General features: G+C 39.5%; 1 protein-coding gene across 7 annotated transcripts in view; it reads right to left on the reverse strand.

Annotated features, from left to right (window-relative positions):
- Positions 1-2,515: 2,515 nt before the first annotated feature.
- The window catches only part of ENPP2 (ectonucleotide pyrophosphatase/phosphodiesterase 2), a 113,472-nt gene continuing 98,690 nt past the window's right edge, over positions 2,516-17,297 (reverse strand). For all 7 annotated transcript variants that reach the window (XM_032760337.2, XM_032760333.2, XM_032760330.2 and 4 more), the window contains 6 exons: positions 16,049-16,185; positions 14,570-14,705; positions 13,518-13,595; positions 10,203-10,335; positions 8,270-8,426; positions 2,516-3,121 (listed from right to left, as the gene is read on the reverse strand). In XM_032760337.2, the coding sequence (XP_032616228.1) occupies positions 2,951-3,121; positions 8,270-8,426; positions 10,203-10,335; positions 13,518-13,595; positions 14,570-14,705; positions 16,049-16,185 (812 nt within the window). In that variant the 3' untranslated portion in view covers positions 2,516-2,950. The remainder of the gene's footprint in view (positions 3,122-8,269; positions 8,427-10,202; positions 10,336-13,517; positions 13,596-14,569; positions 14,706-16,048; positions 16,186-17,297) is intronic.

Consider the following 17,297-nt stretch of genomic DNA (forward strand, 5'->3'; position numbering starts at 1 on the left):
AGTGAGACCTTAAATCAGATCCCGTCACACTTCTGTCCGAGACTTTTCCATTATTTCTCATTGCATTTCAAGTGGAATCAAAATGCCTCAGTGGAGCTTATTGGGCCTCAATGAGACCTGACCTGATCCCAACCCAGCTCACCACTGTATTCAGGCACATCTGTTTTCTTTCAGATTCTCACACACCCGAAGATCTTTCCCGACCCCAGTCCTTGACCATGCTCTTCCTTTTTTTTTTTTTTTTTTTTTTTTTTGAGACGGAGTCTCGCTCTGTCGCCCAGGCTGGAGTGCAGTGGCGCGCTCTCGGCTCACTGCAAGCTCCGCCTCCCGGGTTCACGCCATTCTCCTGCCTCAGCCTCTCCGAGTAGCTGGGACTACAGGCGCCCGCCACTACGCCCGGCTAATTTTTTTGTATTTTTAGTAGAGACGGGGTTTCACCATGGTCTCGATCTCCTGACCTCGTGATCCGCCCGCCTCAGCCTCCCAAAGTGCTGGGATTACAAGCGTGAGCCACCGCGCCCGGCCCATGCTCTTCCTTTTTGTCCCTCTTTTTCTAGAGGCCAGCTCTTCTCATCTCCTAGGTCTTGGCTAGAAAGTCACCTACAAAGCCTTTCCTTTTCCACCTTCTTGTTACTCTCCTCCACCTGTTTAATTCTTTCACAGCACATATAACGTATAATTGGAGGTGTTTAAAAGGGTCTCTTTCATTAAAGTTCAAGTTCTATGAGGCCAGGAACTATGTTTATTTATTCACTGTTTTATCCTCAATGGAAAGTATCCCTTGTCTATCTGAAATGGTTGGGTCAGGAGGTGTTCTGGATTTTTGATTTTTCAAATTTTGGAATATTTGCGTTATGCCTAGGTTGAGCATCCCAAATCCAAAAATCTAAAACCCACAATATCCCAACAAGCATTCCTTTTGTGCATTGTGTTGGCACTCGAAAAATTTCAGATTGGGGAACATTTCAGATATCAGATTCTCGGCTTTGGGATGCTCAACCTGGCATATAGTAGATGCTCAATAAATTATTGTTAAATATTAAATGAATAATGAATCATATTCTAATTCATTTCTACCACCCTTTCACCCTACCCCAAACTCCAAAGCGCAGTTCAAGCATCCTTCCTCATTCGTATCTTCATTCTTCCTCTTTCCATGAAATCTTCTCTGAGCTTCCCATTTTTTCAGCATTCAAAGACAAACCATAGGAAGTGCCAGAGGCATGCCCGGAACATAGTGAGTGCTCTATAAATACAGCCACATTGGTATCACCATGATCACTTCTTCCAGTGTAGACCTACAGCCCTGTTTCCAGGACATCACTTTTTCCCTTACCGCCTTCCCAATTTTTCACATATCCCCAGTACCATCAAATTTACTGTGCTACTTTTGATGTAAATTATTTTTGACATAATGTCTTTCTTCTTAATGTATTTTTAAAGGAAAAATTATAGAAATTAAAACTCATTTCACTGACCATAAAAGGGAGCAATTGAAAATAAATAAAACAAAACAATAGGCTATTTTCTTCTGATTTTTTTGTTTGCTTGTTTTTCCTTTTTTTGGAATGGAGTCTCACTGTGTCACCCAGGCTGGAGTGCAGTGGGCCTATCTTGGCTCGCTGCAACCTCTGCCTCCCGGGTTCAAGCGATTCCCCTGCCTCACCCTCCCAAGTAGCTGGGATTACAGGCATATGCCACCATGCAGGGATTTTTTTTTTTTTTTTTTTGTATTTTTAGTAGAGATGGAGTTTCATCATGTTGGCCAGGCTGGTCTTGAACTCCTGACCTCAAGTGATCTGCCTGCCTTAGCTTCCCAAAGCGCTGGGATTACAGGCACGAGCCACTGCACCCGACCTTGTTTTCTTTATTTAAGGGAGATTAACAACTGTTAGAGATATAATAACACTATTCTGAGTCTTTCTCTATGCCACAATTTGAAAGACTGAAATTTTTTTAATGACTTCCTCACTCCATGCATCATTAGTATTTAAAGCCATAACTATGTCCATCTAAAATTACCCCCACATATTACTATTCAGACCTTTCTGTCCTATTGTGTTGTTACTAATACTTTTTACTTGGCATTTGTTATTCTCTACCTGGATTGGCTAATTACATGTTTATATCCATATCTTATCCCACTATCTTATTTCTCTTTATATCCTCCAGGGTTCTTAGGTCAATACCTTGTACAGAATATATGTTCAAGGCAGTTTAAGTTGAATCTAATACAGTTTTGAACCAACTTGGTCAAAACTTCAAAATATTTTTCCAAACTTCAAAATATTTTTAAAAGAGATACATTGAGAGATTGTATTCAGAAGTGCTTCTAATTCCTCTTTCCCTCTGCCCTTCTGATTTCCTATAGATATGAACCTAAACCATCTCATCCAGGTCATACAAGCAACTAGGAAAAGGGCCTAGTACAAGAAATGTGTTCCTTACACACATGAATACACCTGAAACAAACCCTCTAATTTATAAGTGAAATAAAAGCCAAATAAAACCAGAAAAAACTGAATGTGTGATTTATTATGTTTAAGATTGGTTTATAAGGCTTAAATATATCTGTCATAGTTAACAGTTAACAGCAAATAAAGGCAACTTTACAAAATCAGTGTTTCCATACAGTACAGGACTAAATGTGGCAACTGTGCATTGGAAAATTAATATTTCCTCAATGCAAATATCAAATCTGCAGCACCATTTAGAAGCTTCCACTAAAAACTCAAGCTGCAGTATTTATTACAAGCTCTATTCAGAACACAAGGCTACCTAAATCAAGCATTAGAGAAAAACAGTGGAGTCATTCAGGCATAATATGTCAGATTTGGTACAGGATTAAAATACTAACATTTTTAATGTCCTGGTTTCAAATTAATAAATACAAAAACAATATAAAAATATACAACCAGTTGATAAGACTGTACTGCAGATGCTCAGAAAGTTAAATCTCGCTCTCATATGTATGCAGGTATGTCTTGAGTGTCAGGATTTCTGGGTAGCTTCGGCTGGTCTTTCGGAAGAAGTCCAGGCTGGTGAGATGCTCAATGTCACGCACCCGAGCTGTGTGCATCTTCATGAGTTCTTCTACCCATTTCGACTCGTCCTCTGAGCTCTGCAATGGAAATCGAACAAAATCAGAATCAGAATTTTCCAGAGGAGTTTCTCCAAATGGTCAGTTTACTCCAAGTCCACAAATGACCTCTGTGCACTCTTGCACACAGAGCCACTGCATGTTGATCCTTCCTGGCCTCCCTGCCACTCTACCACATTCCTATTGGTAATGTGCCACAAATACCTGCCCTCGGCTGTAAACATTTTCAACAGCAATTAACTGTACCAAATAAACGAGACATGTGGTGTCAGAGGTCATTTGACTCAATAGGTTCTCAGAACATAAATCAAAATTAGGAAAACCAAAGGCCCTAGAGAATTCAGTAATTTGTTTCTTTTCCAAGCTGTCAAATTGCAATATTGAGCACAAAGTACAAGTAATTTGGAATATGCTTATGCTTCTGCTTCCCAAGGAAAGTGAAGAACTTAAGCCTAATGCACAAAATTGTGTGTGTGCATTCCTAGTTTTTCAAAAGAAACTGCTGCATCAACTACATCATCTACTAGAATGCATAAATTGCTATTTGAAAAATGAGGTCAACTCGAAGCCGCTCAGTTGATACATCTGGCGCTCTGGGGCCCAAAAGGCCAGAGTTGGAAATGAGGCTGTACTACTTCTTGGCTATGAGACCTTGGTCAAGCTAGTTGACTTCTTGAGGCCTCACTTTCTTCCTTGGTTCACAAGGATAATAATGCTTACTTCTGCAGCTCCCTGGGAGGTTGGGAGGAGAGGAGGGAAGAAGTGGGGGGAAAAGGTAAAGCAAGGAAACACGGAAGAAAGGAAGTGAATCTCTGTCTTAGCTGCTTGCCAAAAACTGCCCCACTGACACAAGTTCTAGATGAAAGACATTCAGATGTCCTACATCAAACAACTTGTCTAACTTGAAACTAAAAGGTAATTCAGGGGAAGCAGTTCTTTGCATCTCAAAAATAGCTTCTTTTATTTTTGTGGGAAGTTTAGGGAAAGAGTGAGATCTGAGAGCCCTGTGAATATGGAGCAGTGTCTACTTTCATTAGTAGACATTGAGCAGGAGGGCCTTTGCAAGTAATTCCATTCACAAATGCCTCCGGAATTGCAATGGCTTCCAAGAGCCCTTCTATAAGTTGAAGGGTGGCTGCATTTCCCAGGTCTGGGAATATTCAGACATGCCCTCATCCAACTCTTTACCACTAGTAGTCTCAATGAACTATCCACCAAAGCCCAAGAACCTGCAATGGGCTTTCTCGGAAAGCTCCAACCCACACAAACCTGGACAGGGAACTGCAGCAGCTTGTGCCAGTGCTAAATATGTTCTGGGAGGGTGTTGGTTCAGGAAACTGATGCCTGGCCATCTCAGGCAAAATGAAGAAATGGGAAGAAATTGCTTTGCAGGCTGGGGAGGTAAGAATTTTAACCTTCATGTCCCACCCTCCTAACCCAACCTAACCAAGATCTCTGCGATTCACAGGAAAGGAAAGACCTAAATATAACTCTACCCACAATGGTACTGACCAGTCCTCAGTGTGACCCTATAATTAACGAAGTAGGAGGTCTCCAGATGGGTCAGGACCCCCTCAGAGTAAGCAGGGCAAGCATGAGCCTGTATTTTGAGAGAATTTTCATATTCAGCTCATTTGTTTGATTTTTCAATGGTCAGTCAGTCCAATTTTTTCTTTGTAAATGCAGTCATTTGAATGTGTGGACAGGGGTGAAAAGGTTTTTCCTAATTTAAATGACGGCTAGCTAGGATTATAAGAATTCTGCAAAAACATCTGTCTTTTGCTATTTCTTTCCTTGGGAAGTGATTTGCCAATTTCGTTGGAGAGGCAGTCTCTTCTGGTTCTCACACCCTGAAATCTGTCCTATAATTCATCATTAGGAAATACTAGCTATGTGGCCTGTGAAGAAAATATCTTCTGCCTTGATGTTAGCTGGCAATCCACAGAAGCATTCGCTGATGAAGACTATGCTGCAAGATGCAAAACTAAGAAAATTCAAATAAAAGTTCATGAACAGCAAGGTAGGGAGGACAGGAAAGACTTTAAAAATAAATCACTTAGAATATTAATGCAAACAAAAGCACAATCCATGAACTTGCTTGCTGTCTTCCTCATTATGGACATTTATTCTTCACCCGTCTTTTCTCCCTGACTTTCTCCCCAGGTTTGTGAATTCAGGTCCCAGCAGTTTTAAGGTAAAATTCACAGGAAGGAAAGTTTCTACATGAACAGGTGACCCTTCAACGAGAAGCATGCTGGCCGTGAACTCTACAAGAAATGCCTCCAAACTCTGTGCAGAGTCAGGAACCAGTAGAGAGAGGAAAACCTGTGAGGACTTCAGTGGATTTCATTTTTCAGATATAAAATTTAGATCAATTACAGAACATCCTTTGCATTGAGTTTAGAGCAGTGTTTTTAAAACTCCCCATCACCAAATTCCTCTAATGACTGAACTTGAACATGTATTCCCCAGGAATCTAGGTACACCTTAAATGGCCTACTATATATATGAAATACCTTTGTAATCTTTTCATCTTAGAACTGTATGGCAATTTTAATTTTTATCCCATAATACAACAGTTTAATGTTTTGCAAGAATTTCACCTCCCCACAAGTTTCTAATAAAACAGAAGCTCAGCGAATGTATCCCATGTTCTACAGAGGCATTACATCCACCTGGGGCTCTTGTGGTTGTAAACAACCAAAATTGAGAGGGCCAAGCCAGTAAGTTGATAACAGCTTGTCTCTCACTTGCAGTTTCCACATTTCTCTACCACCCATTCCCATCATTTATAAAACCCTATGGAGCCTTCAAGTATAATATTGTTGTCTTCCATCCTTCCTTTTAGATCTCCAAGACCACAACCCCAGTTCAAGTTCTCTCTTGCCTCACTGCTGTGAATCTTGCCAAAGCCCTTTGAGCACAATGTTCAGCCTCCTGCATTTCAAATTTATCTTCCTAAAGCAGAGCCCAAAACGTTGCTCTTCCAACTAAACATTTTCCTCGGGTACCTAATGCCTTAATCGTAAGAAAAAATTCCTAAAGTCCCAAGGTTCTAGTACGGAAGTCTGATAAACTGGAAAGAGGATGGGCTGTTGGAGTCAGAGGCCTTAAATCTAAAGCTCTGCTCTTCTGCTGACTAACCAAGTAATCACACAACATACTTTCCCCTTAGTAGCTATAAATTTCTCAACAGTTAACAAAAAGGCAGGGGAGAGATCATATATATACATATTTGATTATATGATTAGAAATAATCTATGTAAAGGATCTGCACATAATCGGATCACAACATGTACTCAATAAATGATAACAACTACTACCACTGCTCCTGCTATGATGACTGCTATAGTTACTATTACTACTACTACTTTTTAAAAATTTGATTCCAATCAACTTTTAAAATCTTTTCTCCCACTATTTGCCCTCATTTCTAATATTCAGGCAAAACTTAATTCACTTTCTGGGGTGTATTTAAACTTTCTAATTTTCTTCTGCATTCATAGACTCAATCTTCACCCATAATTGAAGTCACAGATCAAAAACTATCTTGCCCACAAAGCTGATCATCTCTATTGAAGCTATTCTTACGGCTCCTTGCCTTTCAGTGTGGCAATTTCCATACCTGTTTTATTTGTTGACCCACTCTGTGGGCTGCCTAGGAATAGTGAGTATGTCTAATACACTCTTGTTTCTCCTAGAGCACCTTATACAACTTAGGAATTTGAGTAGTACTTGTTGACTAAAGATTATCTTCTGTAGATTACATCTCTACTCCTTCTGTTATGTGAAACAAAAGCATAGACTATTACTTCTAAAATCAATCTTTGAGCACAGACTTTCCATCAGATTAAAAGGACCTGAAGATTTTTCTATTTGTCCCTGAGTGTCAAGTTAGTACAGGGCCAGGAGCATATAGCATGGCTCCTGTCTTCCTCCCTAGTGTTTTCATGATGCCATCCTGCATCCTAGCTGTCTCCCCATGGGATGAGTGAATCAGGAGTCATCTGTGCTATCTGAGAAAAGAGTGACTGTTACACCTCCATCATAACTAGTAGCAAACCTGATTAGTAAGGTATAGATTTCTTTCTCACTTGCTCTTGCTTTGTCTGTGTGTGTGTGTGTGTGTATGTGTGTGTATTAAAAAGTTTCCATGGCTGGGCGCAGTGGCTCACGCCTGTCATCCCAGCACTTTGGGAGGCCAAGGCGGGCGGATCACGAGGTCAGGAGATTGAGACCATCCTGGCTAACACAGTGAAACCCCGTCTCTACTAAAAATACAAAAATTAGCCGGGCATGGTTGTGGGCGCCTATAGTCCCAGCTATTCGGGAGGCTGAGGCAGGAGAATGGTGTGAAGCCCGGGAGGCGGAGCTTGCAGTGAGCCAAGATCACACCACTGCACTCCAGCCTAGGTGACAGAGTGAGACTCCGCCTCAAAAAAAAAAAAAAAAAAAAAGTTTTCATTATGGGCCACACACAGTGGCTCATGCCTATAATCCCAGCACTTTGGGAAGCCAAGGCAGGTGGATCACCTGAGGTCAGGAGTTCGAGACCAGCCTGGCCAACATGGTGAAACCCCATCTCTACTAAAAATACAAAACTTAGCTGGCCATGGTGGTGCCCGCCTATAATCCCAGCTACTCGGGAGGCTGAGGCAGGAGAATCACTTGAACCCAGGAGGTGAAGGTTGCAGTGAGCCAAGATCAAACCACTGCACTCCAGCCTGGGCGACAGAGATAAAAAAGAAAAAAGTTTTTAATATGGAAATTTTTAAACATCCAGAAAAATGAAGTGAGTAATATAATAAAACTCCATGACCTCTTACCAAGTTTCAACAATTATCAAAATTTTGCTAGTTTCTACTTTTTTATAAAACTTTGTCATTCTCCACTTTCTTTTGCAAAATGAAAAACATTTGGACACTTATTTCTCAAAATTGTACACATTGATAGAATTATGTTAAATGCACACATACATTGAAAAATAAAAAGTCATTAGAAGGCAAAATTCCTACATGTTAAGCAAAGTTCTGTTTGGTTCCTTTCTTTTTTCTGTTTAGGGTGAATGCTTTATAATAAGTATGTTCTAGTTCAATGATGGAAATATAAAGTAAGAAACGAAGGTGAACTATGGAAGCAAATCCTAAAGGACTCTCTCTGTAAACTCACATTGCAGCTCTCCTCGTTATCAGGCCGGTGAGGCAGGATGAAGGAGGACACAGAGAGAGGGCCGTCACACTTGTCGGCAGGCTGAGTGAAATCCAGACAGCTGGTGATGATGCTGTAGTAGTGAGTTGGAACAGGAATGGAGCTGCCTTCCACGTACCTGAAACAGGAAGGTAAAACGAAGTCACAGTTGATGAGTTGATGTTGAAGCTTTCTTTTTTAAATGGAGATCAATGAATATTGCCTAAGTCACTAAAATTAATCCCCATTCGATTGAATCATTTTTCACTTCTAAGCACTAGCCCGCTTCTATGTCTTTGAAGATAATGTTTTCTTTGCCTGGAATCCCCTCACTCCTCAACCTGGCAGAGTAAGAAAGATACTCCAGGCAAAGAAAATGGATTGATCTAAGAACTGGAGACAGGTAATGGTGGATAGACCAATGCAGTAGAAATGAAAGGCTGGAAGAGTCAATAAAAGCCAAATTATGGTGGGTTCTGAGTGCCAGGATATGGACTGGGGCATTATTATTTAGGTAGTAATGCTCCATTAAAGGTTTTTGTGCTAGGGAATGTCATTCATTATTAGATCCACGTTTCAGGAAGATAACTTTCCTAGAGTTGTATAAAATGGACCAGGGGCAAGAGACGTTAGAGCTAGCAGAAGAATGACCTTTTCAAGCTACAATGAGATGCAGAACTTGATACAAAGAACTCATTTACCAAAGGAAGTACTAAGGACTGAGTGCTAATGATGGACCTAGAGGTATAAAAAATATTTTCCTGTAGAGATCAGTACAGAAATTCATAATTCCTTGCCTGGTTTTCTATTATCTTAATTTTATTCATTTTCCAAATATTAAAATTATGATTTAACTACTAATTTAATTTTGGCTAACAGTGATCAGCAATAAAATAAATGTGCAATTTACACAAAATTTCTCTTCAGAATGACTGGAAAAGAAGTAAGATAATTTCTATCTTATTTATCTGTGTTTATAAAATAGCAATTTATTCTGTAATTATCTCTAAATCACAATTAAACCCTCTCTTATACTCTGGGCTGCTGATTGTTTCATGCTTGCATAAAATTAAATAACTACATTCTGAATTTGTCAACAAATTTAATTTTATACAGTGAAAATACATCCCAATCACTCTAAATCTTGCCTTCTCTGCTAGACTGTGGGGCCCCTTATGAGCACAGATAATGGCTTTTACATGCCCAACAGCACCAAAGAGACAGAGACAACCAGATTCAATCCAAGTCCATACGCACTTTCCTGCTGAGAGGTACTGACTCAGAAAATCTAAGGGATTCTTAAGTCCCACCCGAATAATGAAGATAAGTGGGAATGGTCATCTTCCCATTGAAGAGCTGTTGAAGAAATGACTAAACAAAATTAAATCCTTTGATACATTTTTTTTCATAGAATAAAAAAGTGCATTTATTTACCACAAAACCCAAAATTCCATTCCAACCACCAATGCCCATTTAATCAAAAGAATTGATAAATTCAGCCTGGGCACAGTGGCTCACACCTGGAATCCCAGAACTTTGGGAGGCTGAGGAGGGTAGATCACTTAAGGTCAGGAGTTCAAGACCAGCCTGGCCAACATGGTGAAACCCCGTCTCTGGTAAAAATACAAAAATTAGCTGGATGTGGTGGTGCATGCCTGTAATCCCAGTTACTCAGGAGGCTGAGGCAGGAGGATCACTTGAACCCAGGAGGCAGAGGTTGCAGTGAGCTGAGATCACACCACTGCAGTCCAGCCTGGGCAACAGAGCAAGACACCGTCTCAAAAAAAAAAAAATTCAAAAATTCAAAAAAATTAAGGGGTGTCATCTCTTCTCTACTACATGAATATTTGAAAAACTTCTTGAGTGAGATCTTGGGACTTAAGAATCACACACTGAGTGGAAATGAAAGGCTTACTGTTTTATTTTGTCCTCTGTGTCATGTAAGCCATCATAGTCATAGTCGAAGATCGGCCCACTTATCACGTTAACTCCATTTCTTTCCGAAGCATATTTCTTCACCAATACCCTTTGGAAATAATTCCAGACCCCTGTGCAAAGACAATAATCCAAAAATCAATTATTCATGAAGAAAACTCCTTACTCTGGCCAAATTCTCTCTAGGACGCATGCTACGAGCCAAATGTCACAAGCCAAGAGATAAGAGAGCTGTCATGATTCATGAGATGAATCCATTCTATGGCATTACCAGAGTGTGTGTCATTTACAAACCAGCAAAGGGAACAATGTAGAGCTATGAAACAATGGTAGGGGAGTTTAACATAGTTCAAAAGTCAGGAAAGGATCCTCCCAAGCTGAGATCTGAAGCATGAATAAGTAGGTGGTGTTTCCCAGGCAGAACACGCCAGGCAGAGGGAACAGAGTGTGCAAAAAGAGGAAGTATGGTGTTTCAGAGTAATGAAAATAAGGCCTTACTCTTTCTTCTTGTCCTTCATATCTCATCAATATGCTAGTTCCCAGGTTTAAGCTTTACCCCTGACCTTTCCTGGAGCTCCAGACATGTTATCCAACCACCTACCTCCTAATGCACTGGAATACCTAATATTCATGTCAAGCAAAATATTATCCAACAGAATTCTTAATGTTCCTTCCTAATCGTGCCCCAACCCTCGCCTTCTCCATCATAATCAATGGCTCTGGCACTCACCCAGGTGTTTGGGCCAAAAGCCTGAGTCATCCTTGCTTTCTCTCCTAGCTATAGACACATGTGAACAATTCCTGTCAGTGCTGTCACCAAGGTACATCCCAATTATCCCAAATTTGACCACCTCTCATCTTTTCACTGCTCTATCTTGATCTAACTTACCATCCTCTCTGAAGTGAACTATCACACCACAAAAGACTACTCCCTGGGTTCCCTGTGAAACGCTTACTTCCCTTGTACCTTGTAGCCCACTCCCCCATATCGTAGCCGGACGGATCCTTTTACACCATAAGTCAGATCGTCTCTTTCTCTTGCACGCCCGCACACACACCACCCATTTCCAACACTCCAGATTATTTTTAATCGTAATTAGAATGAAATCCCAACTCCCCACCATGGTCTTTGCTTACCTCTGTGACTTTACTTCCTACCCCTTTCCCTATCACGCGCAAGACTTTCTTCCTGTCCCCTAACTTTGCCAAACTTATTTCAGGCTAAGCTTTTGCACTTGCTCTTTCCTTTGTTTGAAAAACATTCCCTGATCTGTGCATGTCTGCTTTCTCCTCTATAATTCTTTCTCACTTTCACTGTCATCCCCTGCAGAGAACTGCCTTGTCCCCTCTGCCTCTAATTTAAATAATGGCCAACCAGAAGGGCAGAATGGAAATGGGGAAAAACAAGATAATAACAGAAGAAGACAGGATAGGCAAGCAATGGGTTGGTTCTGAAATATTAGATCGAATTCGCCATGCTCTCTTCAATATGGGTGTTATGCAGTTCTGGCTGTTAACCCCTCTTCCCTCCCCTAATTACAAAGCACCTGGCCATCCTTCTCATACTGCTTCAATTGCTCTTCCTGCCTTCTGAAACTCTGAATGGCAGAGCAGCCCACAAGAGCCAAAATACCTTAGATAATTATTTGCAGTCAAGAAAGCAGCCAGACAGTAAGAAAGGAGTTCAAATGTTAACTTAAGCATGAAGAAAAAATGGAGAGGAAGAGAAGGAAAGAAACAACAATGAGAACAGTCAAAAGGCCAGGCCCGCAGAAATGTGGCATGTGAAAAACCACCCCCATCGTGGAGAACAGCAAGCTCTCTATGAAAGGCCTTCTCCACACCAGCCTCAGGGTGGTACTGTCTGTTGCCTTGATTGCCATTTGGTCAAAAAACACATCAATAAAGAATAAAGAAATCCAGAGAACCCTGATTTGTGGAAATTAAATGAAGCTGCATTCTATGTAATATTGTGATAAATGTAACTATGTGAGTTTCTGAAATGCTTCTCAATTGGGTCTGAGAACAAACCAAGAAATCTTTTAAAAGCATACTTTTTTCACTCATAAGCAATAAATTCTCTTTGAACAAACCTTCATTTACTAACTAGGACATCAAATAAACATTTTTTTTCTCTAAACCGTGTGGCCCTTTTCACCAATGTTAAGCTGCGGAGGCCTGCCACTGTAGCTGACACTCCACAACTGCCCATTCCTATTTTGAGACTCCCTTTCAGCCCTGAGAGTTACATAACACAGCCGGAACCTCCTCCATCAAGTTGAAGCACATAGAGGTGCTTCCTTTTCCTACCTTTCCCGTAACGATGTAAGTTCTGTTCACTACAAATATACTGAAAGGTGGTAAAAGCTACTTAATAATGCTTACTCTATCTTTGAACACACGGATAGATAAAAGGATGGATGGGTGGATGGGGGGATGGATGGATGGATGAATGAGGATGGAGACATAGATTAATAGTTAACAGAAACAAAAAATGCAGTGCTTTCGCCATTGGATAATTAAGTCAGAAATCCATATAAACCTTAGAGGTCATGCAATCATATCTCTTAATTTTACAAATGAGAGATTTAATGGCATTTCTATGATCACACAGCCTGTGGTCATACTCCAGGAACTTGGATTTTTGTGCCCGAGCTCATTGTGCCTATACAATTCTTGACTTCACTAGCATCCACAAATATTTATGTCAGGTACAAAGAAATTACAAATGTTCAAAGAAACTAAAATAATTGGTACAGGGCTAAAATCATCTGAAATAAACACTCCGATGATTCAGAAGGCCCTTTCGGCTCTTGCTGGGTTTCAGGGCCAACATTCAGAAAATGTTATCACCCCAAGAGAAAGAGGTGCTACTGGCTTTTACTGTAATGCTCATCAAATAAATATAGATGCTGTTAAATATCAAGTGGCTTTCAAAATATAGTGAAGACCCTTTTTAACCATTAAGATAATAAGCATTGAAATAAAAATAACAACAGATTAGAAGAAAAACACAAACCTGGGTTAGTTCAGTTTCTACCATGCATGATCTTTGGTCACTTTCTGTGATACCAATTTCTTATAAACCAGGGATAAACTACCAGCCAACCTTCCTCACAGATTCAAATTTTGGATCAACAGTAGAAAGTTTACATGAAAGTTCCTCAAAAATTATAAAGGTTAAACACATGAAAAGTATTCTTATTAAAATTAACAGAGGTAGAAAAGGTAAGGGGTAAATTTAAAAATGTTTATTTTCATAAATAACAGTGTATTAGGTAAATGTTGGACTTACGTTTGAAAGCAGGATACATTGGAACCATATTGGTTACAAGGAATGCATCATATTTAGCCTCTGGTGAAGAGCTCAGATCTAAACATTAGGAAAACAAATAGTATACATTGCTTACCAAAATCTATATCAGTTAAAAAAAAAGGGGGGGGGTAGAATTTTCTTAAATGGTCCAAACAACATGAAGTAAATGAATCTACTCTTTCATTCCCACTCCTACCTGCTTTATACAACATCTCCCCACTCCCCTCCCACTCAGTCTCTTCTTCACTCAATAGCTCTCTCCCAAAAGCCATTTACAATGTTTTTTTCTTACTATCTACTTCTTGAGTCTACCAACATTATGTAAAATAACTCCTTGATTTCATCAGTGCCATTTAGACTTAAAAAAAAATCATCAAGGTAATGAGAGATGGTTTAAGGGCTTCAGATTTTTTTTTCTTGGAATCTTGCTCTGTCACCCAGGGTGAAGTGCAGTGACCTGATCACAGCTAACTGTAGCCTCAATCTCCCAGATTTAAGGGATCCTCCCACCTCAGCCTCCAGAGTATCAGGGACTACTGGCATGTGCCACCAGCTCAGCTAATTTTTTAATTTTTTTGTAGAGACAAGGTCTTGCTATGTTGTCCAGGATCATCTCGAACTCCTGGACTCAAGCAACCCTCCCACCTTGGCCTCCCAAAGTGCTGGGATTACTTTGCAATTACAGTGGTGGCTCATGCCTGGCGTCAGGTAATCTTAAGAGATCCCCTCTACAGTATTACATAAAAGACTAGTGTCTTAATGATTCACTGTTTCCTTTTCAGATTCTCATTTAATAATGTAAGGCGGGACACAGAAGATTCCCTTGCACATCAGAATTCCCCTGGAGAATTATATTTTTTGAAAGCTAGTCACTTTTTGGCTGATTTTGGAAGGATCCCATAAAAATTCATTTATATAATCTTTTGAGCACCCTCTCCTGAAGAAAACCCAAGCCACTGAAATTCCAAATACCAAAATTGCACAATGTGACATCCCTCTGAAGGCATCAGATCTTGATACTCTTAACTTACAAGGAGGAAACAGGAATCCATAGGACATCTGCTTATCATTTTTGTAGGCCAAACAGTTCTGACTGAAACTCGGAGAAACACGGACATCAGGTCGGACGCAACTGGTCAGATGGTCAGGAATGCTGGAAACCTCAGCCTGCACAGGAGTCAGAGGCACTCAGCAATGCCGTGGCTCTGTTACGAACAGCTGAAATCAAAACCCCTCTGGCTTCTCCTATGCTTGTATTCTGATAGTCTGACTCCTTTTTTAAATTTTTTATCTTTGATAGTCTGATTTCTTTTTAAAAGTCCTTAGTTTTAAGTACAGTAAGCCACAAATTTTCAAACTTTTTTAATCAACATAACTCTCTTTATCAAAGTCTTAAGTAAAACAATATGGAAAGCAGAACATAAAGCAGAAATCCCACTGTTGAAATAATACATAGAATCTCATCGAAGATAACTTATGAAATAACACTCTTAGAAACAATATAGATGCATCTCCTCTAAATAGACTATTTATCTGTATGTATGTGTGTGTGTGTGTGTGTGTGTGTGTATCGAATGTACAAGAACATACATATGTGTACACAGTACAAATTAACAATAAACTGTGTTTGGGGCAGTAGAAGTGTTCTCCTCCTTTGTATTAAAAAATTTAAAACATGCCTCAACTGCCAAATAACATTTTCTAATTCCTGATATATATCTATTTATCTCATCTTCATCAAAATTGAAACCCCCAACATAAAACTTTTATTAAAAAACAAACCAGGGCCAGGCGTGGTGGCTCACACCTGTAATCCCAGCACTTTGGGAGGCCGAGGCAGGCAGATCACCTGAGGTCAGGAGTTCAAGACCAGCCTGACCAACATGACAAAACTCCATCTCTACTAAAAATACAAAAATTAGCCAGGTGTGGTGGTGTGCATCTCTAATTCCAGCTACTCGGGAGGCTGAGACAGGAGAATCACTTGAACCCAGGATGAGGAGGTTGCAGTGAGCTGAGATCATGCCACTGCACTCCGGCCTGGGAGACAGAGCAAGACTCAGTCTCAAAACATTAGAAAAAAAAAAAAAAAAAAAACCAGATGCTGATAGTGGGGGAGGTTGGAGGGGAGTGGGTGAGTATGTGGGAACTCTGCACTTCACACTCAATCTTGCTGAGAAATAAAATGTGCTCTTAAAAAATAAAGTCTATTAAAATAAACAAACAAACCTTGGCAGTTTCCATAACTGTTGGGCAATGACTTAGGCAGAGTTAAAGAAAATAAAAGAATTAGTGACCTACCTTCAATATTTAACATATTCCCATGGAATTACCAGAACATTGAATAAAGGCTAATACAAAATATCTTACAATAAATCCAACATAGGATTTCTGTCATTAAGAAAAAATAAAATATTTTCTAAGACAAAATTCTGTTAAGCAAGGAATCATTGTATTAACGTGAGGAATGTATTAAAATAAAAAATATAAAATCCAATTTTCTCAATGACCTGTTTGGAAACAGTATATGATGTCCAGAGTGGCATTAGGAATATTTCACTATAACCACTTTCAAAGTCAGTGTGATATAAGATATCATATCTAGTCCGATAAAGCACTGCAGGTCGCCCATAGAGGAGGTGTCTCTCTAAGAAAGAAAAAAAAAACTGTGTTAAATGTATATTAAATTTTACATCAAACGTTAAAGAAATATTGGAAGAGTCAAGTTACCTAAAATGGCTAGCTTACTTATTATTAATATAGCACCTTCTTCTTAATTTAATCAAGCTAGTTTTCCTAACACTTTAATGGTTGATCTGATCACCTAACCATGGGTCAAGACTTACAGTTATCAAAACCATAATGTAAATGCTGCATTTACATAATGCTTTTTTTAGTTGTAAAGAATTTACAATTTGTATATAAAGGAAACATTATGTAATAAATTTTGAAATGATTCAGCTGAATGGAAAGCCAATAGGATTGGATTTCTGTAGAATTAATTATTTTGACCCCTGAAGAGGCTTATCAGGTACACCAATGATTTAATTAAGAAGAAGGCACATGTTGATCATTATATGCATACAGCAACTCAAATATGCATTCCTTCAGCATAAAAAGTGAGTAGTAATGAGCATTTAAAGTAAGCAGCTTTGTCATACAGAGGAAAACTCTTTAGGTAAGAACTTGAAGGAACATGTATAGATAAAATAAGTGGGCATTCAAGAGGGTCTTCTAAGTACAGAAGAGTGAAGTTCATCAGTTACCAAAGAACTCAATTAAGACCCCCAGTGCAAATTCAGACCTCTAAAGGAAAGCTCTCTTCTTAGGAAAAAAAGGTCTGAAGCTTTACTCTTTGCGGAAGAAGAGATGGGAGTTCAGTAAGAACATCTTCATTCCACACTCTGCAATAAATACCTGGAGCTTGATCTGCCCACTTTGGATAGGCTAAAGTCAAAACTTCCATAGATTCTTGGAAATGTGGGGCCCTACAGACCAAAATATTTAGAGATGAGGCTTAGGCAATTCACAATTCTTTAAGTGATAAATTTAAAAAAAAAATTCTTTGTACTATTTTTTCTACTAGAGAAAATCAGTTCTGAAAAACACTTATTAAGTAATGTATACATGTTGCTTTCATTAAAGTCTTACCATTCTATGCAAGTAATGGAGAAAACTCTTCGTAGAATACTTTGCAAGACCCTCCCAGATAGAACTGCGGATTCGAGACAAAGCGGCCCACACTATTACAACACAAGC

This window comes from Hylobates moloch, unplaced genomic scaffold, assembly GCF_009828535.3.
Source record: "Hylobates moloch isolate HMO894 unplaced genomic scaffold, HMol_V3 SCAFFOLD_9, whole genome shotgun sequence".
NCBI classification, from domain to species: Eukaryota; Metazoa; Chordata; class Mammalia; order Primates; family Hylobatidae; genus Hylobates; species Hylobates moloch.